At 33.9% G+C, this 9,689-nt stretch overlaps 2 protein-coding genes and 1 long non-coding RNA gene across 3 annotated transcripts in view; 1 reads left to right on the top strand and 2 right to left on the bottom strand.

Annotated features, from left to right (window-relative positions):
• The window catches only part of LOC111800553 (beta-fructofuranosidase, insoluble isoenzyme 1-like), a 5,329-nt gene extending 989 nt beyond the window's left edge, over positions 1–4,340 (top strand). The window contains exons 2-7 of the mRNA XM_023684302.1: positions 1,234–1,242; positions 2,208–3,064; positions 3,143–3,301; positions 3,381–3,619; positions 3,698–3,791; positions 3,910–4,340. Coding sequence (XP_023540070.1) covers positions 1,234–1,242; positions 2,208–3,064; positions 3,143–3,301; positions 3,381–3,619; positions 3,698–3,791; positions 3,910–4,089 — 1,538 coding nt within the window. The 3' untranslated portion in view covers positions 4,090–4,340. The remainder of the gene's footprint in view (positions 1–1,233; positions 1,243–2,207; positions 3,065–3,142; positions 3,302–3,380; positions 3,620–3,697; positions 3,792–3,909) is intronic.
• Positions 4,341–5,009: 669 nt separating this feature from the next.
• LOC111799824 lies at positions 5,010–6,094 on the bottom strand. Its single transcript, XR_002815912.1, has 2 exons — positions 5,930–6,094; positions 5,010–5,089 (listed from the first exon to the last, which is right to left on the bottom strand). It is a non-coding gene; the product is annotated as an uncharacterized LOC111799824 (long non-coding RNA).
• A 1,112-nt stretch (positions 6,095–7,206) lies between these two features.
• On the bottom strand, positions 7,207–9,477 carry LOC111799700 (40S ribosomal protein S14-2-like). The gene is made up of 6 exons (XM_023683145.1): positions 9,316–9,477; positions 8,927–9,046; positions 8,796–8,841; positions 8,593–8,678; positions 8,262–8,391; positions 7,207–7,557 (listed from the first exon to the last, which is right to left on the bottom strand). Exons 1-6 carry the CDS (start codon positions 9,316–9,318, stop codon positions 7,490–7,492), a joined length of 453 nt encoding a protein of 150 aa, XP_023538913.1. The 5' UTR covers positions 9,319–9,477; the 3' UTR covers positions 7,207–7,489.
• Positions 9,478–9,689: the final 212 nt, after the last annotated feature.

Raw genomic sequence — 9,689 nt, 5'->3', positions numbered from 1 at the left:
TTTTTTTTTTTTTTTTTTTTTTTTTTTTTTTTTTTTTTTTTTTTTTTTTTTTTTGTTGAGTGGTTGGATGTACAATATTATTCTTTATAAACACTTTTGGATGACTTAAGAAAAACCGAACATATTCTAGAGTCAAAAGTGAACTCCGAGTATCTGAACATTTTTTTCCTTTTTGTTTTGCTGTCTTTTCTAGTATAAATATGATCTACGAATTAAACTTGAAAAAAAAAAAACTTAAATTTGTAAGTTTAATGTTGAAATTAAAATTTAATATCCAAGGGATGTATAAATTTAAAAGAAAAATGTAGATGTATATAGAAACACAGGGCTAAAGTGAGATTTGACATGGTGATATTGTGACATAGGATACACGTGAGCACTTTAATTTTTCTAAAAATATGTTAATGGTGGGGCCCATAAAACAATATGTTATTGGGTGTATTTTTATTTTTCCTTATTTATTACCTGGAATATTTTATCCTTCAATTTTAATTTTATACTTTCTAGAGATTATTTTTTAAATTTATGAAAAATATAAAAATTAAATAAATATATATATATATATATATATTTTTTTTTTTTGAGTGAGTTGAAGTGGTTATAATATTATATCTAAAAAGTAAAGGTATATAGAGGTAAAATAATATATTATTATGGTTATGGATGATGCTATTTTTTATTAGGTCAATTTGAAGAGTTTTCTTAAAAATATCGAAACTATTATTAAAAACTGGACTTCTACAAGTGGCTGGGAATCTCTAATAATATATATAACTAAAGTGGACATTTTCTCTTCCTTTTTGTAGAAAAAGCTTATTGGGTCAAAATTATTTAATTTTGGTATGCAAATGTTTACAATAACCCTATTTTGTATGTAGGGGTCAGGTGGGTTTCCAAATAAAACAAATGCTCGTTGTTCGTGATAATTTTAAACTTATTATGTGGTTTGATAATATGGGTTTTTACAGTCATACGATATTGTCTGCTTTAAGTATAATAAGCTCTCTATATTTTTCCTTCTAAAATTATAATTTTCTACTTTAAACGTTTGGGACTTCTAAAAAAAAGTTTGATTTCTTTTAAAATAGGGATTATATGTTTTATAAAGTTTTTGGCAATATGTTAAAGATTATGATGGTTTGTGTGTTTTTTTTGGGTAACTAATATGGTGTGGTTGTGGTTCGTATATGTGCGGTGGTGCTCAAATCCTGTCAACAACTTAACCAAATGCAGACCCAAATGGTAAGTTATTGGAATACACCTAAGCTTGTTTTATTTGCTTTTGAATAATCATAATAATAATAAAAGAAACTTGTTTCTCCTTCGTAATGTTATTTTTTTTTTTAATTATTTCTTAAATATGTTTTATATATAAATAAATGATTTCATTTATAAGAAAAAGGTTAAGATTTGAAAAAAAAAAAAGAATATTAAACTAAAAAGTTGGAAAATAAAGGTGTAGATAAGTTATCCCAAAACTAATAATAAAAACTTCTAAGAGTTTTTTTTTTCTTTTTTTTTTCTTTTTAATTGAGAATATTAATAAAAATTTAAAATTTCCTGGAAATTTGTAAAAATATTTGTATACAAAATAAAAGGTTTAATAATATTTTTATTAATTTAACCGAAAAAAGTAAGCTTTTAGTTTTGTATATCCTATTTAAAATTTAGAAAATCGAGAAAGTAAAACTGTCATTGGTGGACAGTCGAGCCGTCTTATAAAAATACCATGTTGACTCTATGTTAAAATAATAATCTTGATTTTTTAAAATTTTCATTAATACCCTTTAAAAAATTTAAAAATATGTTCAAACTTTTTTAAAAACTTAAAAAATGTAATGTTACTTAGAAGTATCTCGTTTCAAAAATACTATTGAACTTTTCCAACTAACATTAAAAATGAAATGTGCAATTTTTGGTCCGGAAATTTTTTTTTTAAGTAATAATTTTTAGATATAATACTAATATAAGAGTATTTTTTAAATGAAAAGTGTTAATAAAACTTTTTAAAAATTTAAGGATGCTAAACACACCACTAATAATTTTTATCAAAAAAAAAAAAAAAATAAAACGTTATTTTTGAGACCAAATAAATTTTGTTAAGAGTATATTTATGAATTTAGCCATAAAAAAAAAGAAAAAGAAAAAGAAATTAATGCTGGTGTGAATTACTGTTTTGACCAAGCGTATTGTGAACGATGAAACAGGCCCAATGTACTTCAATGGAATTTACCACCTCTTCTACCAGTACAACCCCAAAGGCGCAATTTGGGGCAACATAGTTTGGGCTCATTCAGTGTCCAGAGACCTGGTCAATTGGAAGGCACTTAAACACGCCATTTACCCTTCCAAGCCATTCGACATCAATGGCTGTTGGTCCGGCTCCGCCACTGTCCTCCCGGGCAACAAGCCCGTCATTCTATACACCGGAGTCGACCCCCAAAACCGCCAGGTGCAAAACTACGCCATTCCGGCCAACCTCTCCGACCCATATCTCACCGAGTGGATCAAACCCGACGACAACCCGATCGTCGACCCGGATTCGGGAGTCAACGCCAGCGCCTTCCGGGACCCAACGACGGCGTGGCTGAGCAACAGCGGACACTGGAAAACCATCATCGGTAGCAAGAGACGGAAGAGGGGAGTGGCGTATTTATACAGAAGTAGGGATTTCGTGAAATGGACAAAGGCGAAACACCCTTTACACTCTGCCCCTAATACAGGCATGTGGGAGTGCCCTGATTTCTTCCCGGTTCCTCTGTCGGGCAATCAGGGATTGGACGTGTCGGTGACCGGGAATTGGGTTAAACATGTGCTTAAGGTGAGTTTGGATGTTACTAGATATGAGTATTACACGGTGGGGAAGTATTATCACGAGCGGGATAGGTATGTTCCCGACAATACATCGGTGGACGGATGGAGTGGGCTGAGATATGACTATGGGAATTTCTACGCCTCAAAGACGTTTTATGATCCGGCGAAGAAGAGGAGAGTTTTGTGGGGTTGGGCTAATGAGTCTGATAGTGCTGTGGATGATATTTCTAAAGGATGGGCTGGAATTCAGGTCTGTTTTTTCCTCGTTGGTTTGGATTGCTTGTGAATGTCTGACCCTTCTGAGACCTTTGAATGATTGTTTTTGCAGGCAATTCCAAGGACGGTGTGGTTGGATCCTAATAGGAAGCAACTTTTGCAATGGCCTGTTGAGGAGCTGAATGGGCTGAGAGGGAAGCAGGTTAAGTTAAGTCATCAGAAGCTGTACAAGGAACAACACGTTGAGGTTAAAGGAATCACCGCTGCCCAGGTTTGTCGGATTTCAATGATGTTATGATTTTGTTGAGTTTTTGTGTTGTTGGGAGTGATTTTAATGTGAAATTGTACAGGCTGATGTTGAAGTTACGTTCAGCTTTTCAAGCTTGGATAAAGCTGAGCCATTTGATCCAAGCTGGGTGGATGCACAAGCGGTGTGTGGTAAACTGGGTTCAAAGGTCCAAGGTGGAGTTGGGCCGTTTGGGCTTCTGACACTGGCATCAGAAAACCTCGAAGAATTCACTCCTGTGTTCTTCAGGATTTTCAAGGCCCATCACAATCATGTGGTTCTTCTGTGCTCTGATGCAACAAGGTAAACTCTTATCTTATCAAACAAAATAGTTATTAAACCAGAACGAGACTTTAATTATTGACTCTGTTTTGTGTGTAGCTCGTCTCTGAAGAAGGATGGATTGTACAAGCCATCATTTGCAGGGTTTGTGGACATCGACTTGTCGAGTAAAAAGCTCCCATTGAGAACTCTGGTATGTAAAAACCATAGGCAAATGTTTTTGTTAAAATCCTTAGGCAAATGTTTTTGTCCCCCAAAAGTTTAAAATCTAAACCGTAATGATATGATATGGAATGTTTGTTGATATATAGATTGATCACTCGGTGGTGGAGAGCTTTGGAGGAGGTGGAAAAACATGCATAACTTCGAGGGTATATCCAACAAAGGCAGTGTTTGAGGATGCACATTTGTATGTGTTCAACAATGGAAGCGAGGCTATCACAGTGGACTATCTAAGTGCTTGGAGTATGAGGAGTGCTACGGTCAACTAAGTCTTTTTAACCGAGTCTTTCTAAGTTATATAACTTAGAATGTTGTTTTTGCGTTAGTTTACTAAATGTTTTGTATTTTAGAGAGGTGGATTATTTTAGGATAATTAAGGTTGCGTAATAGGAGATGCCTGACCTCTCATTTGTCTTTGAAGTTTCTGGTTTAAGAGTTAATCTTCACTCTTTTGTAGAAGTTTAATAATGACATTGAATGTGGATGATATAAAATGTTCTCCACTTGTTTTCTATAAAAACTTTAGCAATCGAATTGCATAACGAATACTTTCATTTCGATTCCAAATCTATTTGATTCATCTTCCATATTAATACATTCTCATCTATATGTTAATGAATCATTTTGATTCAGATTTAATTTATGTATAAAAATTAGTATTGTCGTGCCTCTACAAAAGCTTGTCCAACATTATTTTGAGACATGAAGCTATTTTCATTTTGTAATTACCTAAAAGCAATTAAGTTGGTAGCATCTTAGAATTGTGAAAATCTTTAATGTAAGTATACCTTGTTTGTGGATACCAAGTGCTATCAGCTATGTTCGACTTCCTTTGGAACAGTTACTCCAATCATAACTAGAAGTACTCGAACAAAGGTCAGAAGGAGTGGAAGAAGGTTGTGATTCATCATAGCCTCCAAAATTTATTCAGTAACATAGTTTTCAAAAAAGATAATTTGTTTAATCGACAATATAGTGTGCTGGTCATTGGTTCTTATTGAGATTCGTTGCAAATTTTCGTCTAAAGTATCCATCCAAGTGGATTGAGTATCATACTCTCTTGGTTGTGTTTCATATTTAATTTATTTATTGATCTGAGAACCATTTCGCATATACGTCCAGACTACAACATGGTGTCAAGTGTCTCAATTTCAAAATTTCAAGTGGGATAGTAGAATTCTGCGCGGTGTTGGAAACAAATTTTGAATTGACATCTTCCATAGCAAATTAAACACCAAATTTTACAAGGTTGCATTATTTCAAACGTCTCTACAAAAAAGGTACAAAGGAAAAGCTCAATCAAACCTATTTATATCAGCAGACAATATTTCAATTGGCCTCACAGCCACTAGTATGAACCTGACCGTCCTGTTGAAAATCACAGACTTCGGATGAAGACATGCAAAACATCTAATTCAATCGGATAAAAGATATATAAAAATAAAGGCATAATTCAATCGGATAGAAGATAAAAAGAAACAAAGACACTCCAAAACATCCATGAAAAATTAGTGGATTATAAAATCAAAGAAGTGAGGGGGAAATCACTCTAACGTATACCTTCTTTATTATCAAGAATTAAGTGAGAGGGTAAGCAACTAATACCGGTAAAAACAAGACAATCCGGATGTACCAAGAAATATCATCTGTCAAAATTTACCAGATGACAGAAAGTTAAAGCATTCGTGGTATCGCTGTAGGGAACTCGATGCCAAATGTTGCATTTACTTGCAATATAAGGTTCAACTATGTCCCATTTGAACATGACCGCGCAAAACAAGAAAATCTTGAAAAGGAAACACAGTATATGAGTATTGGAAACAGGAGCAAACGCAGATGTTCCATTCATTGAAAATCAACTGCAAGTAAATGATTTCAGTTGACAAAGTCGAATGGGAATCAGTATTGGGAACAAACATATCTTCTTCTACACAATAACAATAGAAGAGGATGCGAGTTGTGCCCTTTATTCGAGTTGCTCTAGATTAAAACTCATGGTTCATTCAATGTACGTTAAAGATAAAAGAAAACCCGATGATACCTCGTCCGAAACAACAATAACACGGAACAAACAAAACAAAATCGATCAAGAACATACACAAAACTTACGGTTCAAGTGAAAAGAGTATGAATCAAAGATGAATGAGAGTTGGAATTTCTTGAATGTTCGTATGCGCAAGCATTGGACAATCCTCTATCTGCTTTCCATTGTCATTTCAACGACTAAAATGAGAAATGAAGAGAACGAACGTTGCCTTTGGATCTCGGCCTCGATACTGTAGCCTTAGGAGCAGCCTTCGCTTGGTTTTATAGAGACAATTTTCTAGGGTTTCGTTTCGACGAAATTGAACGGTTCGGATCTTTATCGTCGGATCCTCATTCGACCCGACTATGCCATTTTTTATTTTTATAAAAAAAAAAAAAAAAAACTAATCTGAAATATATGACTATTTTTGCCAAATATTTATGATTTTTTTTTTTTTGTGAACCTAAATATGACCCTAAACCAAAAAACTTCTTTTATATAATATATATATTTATATAATTTTTCAGTACAAAAGTGAATATATCTAAATTACAATATTGTACTATTATTTAATATACCTGCAAATACCTTCAATGTTTTATTTTTAAATAAGAGCAAATCATAACTATATTTATAAATTAAAGAAGCTTCTTATTTTAAAATATATCATCAAAATTTAATATTATAATAATATGACGTTCTATTTAAATTATATACCTGTAGGGCGAAGAGGCGAAGACACGAAACCGTACGCGGTAAAGGGGCAGGCAGATTCATGAGCGGTAAAGGGGCAGACAGATTCATGAGCGGTAAAGGGGCAGGCAGATTCATGAGCTGATCCTCCAGTTTCCTGAGTTTACTGTTCAGTCAATCAAACACCTATTCTATTTACCTTATCAAATCGCCTCAAAAATGGGTGTCAATAAAAGCTGAAGCAGGAGTTCTCTCTCTCATTCTTGTGGAGTCTGAACTTGTTTACGGGGTTCTCCTCAGGAGTGAAAGAAGGAAAAGGGACGAGATATTTTGATTGAGCTCTCATCTCCCGTCCTTGAAAGGCCAAACGTTTCTATTAATAAGCCAATATAAATATTTTGATTTGGCTTCATATTATGGATGAGATACTGATAAAGTTAGAAGAAGTCATAACAATGACCAAAATATCTGACGATCTTTCATAGATCTTGAATCAAATTAAAAAACCCATAACAAAATAAACCCAATGAAATCTAAATAAGTTGAAATTTCAAGGTTTGCAAAAATTCAGGGGCCTAAAATCATAGCCTGATAAAAATATGAATATGATAATCTTCTTGTTCCTGCTTGTTTGTTACATACTTGAAAATTATAAGATCATATATCAACCAAAATCACCAGGTATTGATAAAGTAATGAATTGGAGGGAGAAAAGGATTGAAAATTGACAGAGTACTGTGTTTATACGAAACAAGTCATGTTGATATCATCAAATTAATAATTAAAACAGCAAAAAGTGAACTATACTCGTTGTCTTTGAAGGTTTTCCACGAATCAAAATGGGAAAATGTTGAAAGAACCAATGACCAGATCATTAGGGTTGTGAATTTAGAAGACAATGAAGAGCGACCTTTCCTCCAAGAACTTGACCATTTGGGAGGTTTTTGCAATCACAACCTTCTTCCTCTCCTACCACCCTTTCTTCGAGTACTGTCCGTCGGGATCGGAGTTACGTCCTCTGGAAAAATGGAATAAATGGTGTGAACACAATACACAATAATTGATGATGCACGGCAGTTGGTTCAAAAGATAATGAACTTCAAAACTCCATAAGATAATAATCTACGGTACTTGATGAACATTAAAAGATTTGTTGAAAACTGAAGTTGAACATAATTTCATACACTACACTACAACTATATGCATGATCATATGGAATAATAAATGCTAGAATTGTTATGTAGTGGGAATAGGCTTGGGAAAATTAAACCTCCAGTACGGAATATCAGATACATTTGGACACAGAATACCTTCGCAAACAACTAGTAATCAATGAAATCATGATTGGAGAAGCTTTTCGTATAACCCCATTGGCTTATTTAGCTCTCTTGTATCCATTTTAGGTGAAAATTAAGGCACCCATTATAACCATTCACCGATAGTTTACTTGTTTAGTCATATACTTTTTACATATGTTGCTTTAAAAAATCAAGCCAGGTTTTAAAAACAAAAAAAAATGTAGTTATCAAAAACTTGTTTTTGTTTTTGAAATTTGCCTAAGAATTCAAATGTTTATTTAAGAAAAATGAAACCGATAATAGAGATATGATGAAAAACAAGCACAATTATCAAAAATCAAATAGTTATCATATGAGGGCTAATGGCCTCAAATTCATATAAGAAAAACTAACAACCATGAATAAAGAATGAATATGATCGTACCTATACGACCAACTCTCATGCCTGAACGAGCAAGGGCTCTAAGAGCCGATTGAGCACCAGGCCCAGGAGTCTTAGTTTTGTTTCCACCGGTTGCTCTGAGTTTTATATGCAAAGCAGTAATACCAAGTTCCTATAGGAAATACTCAGAGATCAGAGAGATAATAAAAAATGTAGTTGCAAAGAAGGAAAAACACAATACTACAAGCCAGTTATTTCAAGAGCAAGTCACTTCATACAACTGTAGAACTCTTGACAATTACATAGCAGATTTCCACATTTGGATTAAGAACATTCAGATTAAAATCAACATAAATACAATTAGTGGGCAAACCTTGCATCTTTGAGAAACGTCCTGTGCAGCAAGCATGGCAGCATAAGGCGATGATTCATCTCTATCGGCTTTCACCTTCATACCACCTGAACAAAGAACCAATGAATATGACGATGATAGTAACCAGTGGAATCACTCAAAGCGCAGGACAAAAGCAAGCAATGGAAGATTAATTTTAAGATTCAGCAGAAGAGATTTCGTACCAGTGATACGAACAAGCGTTTCTCGACCAGACAGATCGGTCACATGCTGCAATTCAATCAAAGAACAATCAATCGATTACACAAATAATTAACTAAATACTAAAATGAAAAATCATGTAAAGATCACTCACAATAAATGTGTCGTTAAATGAAGCAAAAATGTGGGCGACGCCAAAAACATGCTCTCCTTCACGAACAGCAGGGCCAAGAGTGACAGTTTCCTCCTTAGGCTCTCTAGTCTTCCTTCTCGACTACATAATACACATCACAAAAGGAGTAACCCATCAGCTAACCTTCAAAAGACAGTACTACTTCAAATTTCGAGTTCAAAAGGCAAACTGGAAGGAACGCCGCTGCCTCGAATTTGTCACGCGAAAACTAAACAGAGGTATACAATTTTTCCTCTCTACTTTCCTACATTTTCATTCTACCTAGCTATTATAATCCCCCGGTGACTGNAAAAAAAAAAAAAAAAAAAAAAAAAAAAAAAAAAAAAGGGATGAAGAGAATGATGAAATACCATGTTGACGACTAAGAAACTGAACTCTGCAAAGGAAAAATAGGGCTTTCCAAGACTTCGCCTGAATCTTCAACCTTCGACGTGCTGGAGCTCCAATGGAAGAGGATGTTTTATTATATAGTTAGGGTTTTTCAGGATGAGGGTGAAGGTAAAATAACCTAATCGCCCTTTGAGCTTACCCAAATTATGAATCTACCCCAAATATATTTTATAATATTTATATTTAGTTTATTTTCTCTTTAATAATTATCATCCTTTGGTTATTTCAATGTCATTTGTAACTTTGGTTACAAATCGTATTAGAGCTCAGGTACTGGACGGTGTGCCATCGAGGGCACCGAACCCCTAAAACATACGTTTTAAAATTGACGATA

The sequence above is a fragment of the Cucurbita pepo genome, chromosome LG08 (assembly GCF_002806865.2).
Source record: "Cucurbita pepo subsp. pepo cultivar mu-cu-16 chromosome LG08, ASM280686v2, whole genome shotgun sequence".
In the NCBI taxonomy this organism is placed as follows: domain Eukaryota; kingdom Viridiplantae; phylum Streptophyta; class Magnoliopsida; order Cucurbitales; family Cucurbitaceae; genus Cucurbita; species Cucurbita pepo.
The sequence above is the reverse complement of the archived record's forward strand: the minus strand, read 5'-3'. Positions and strand labels throughout refer to the sequence as shown.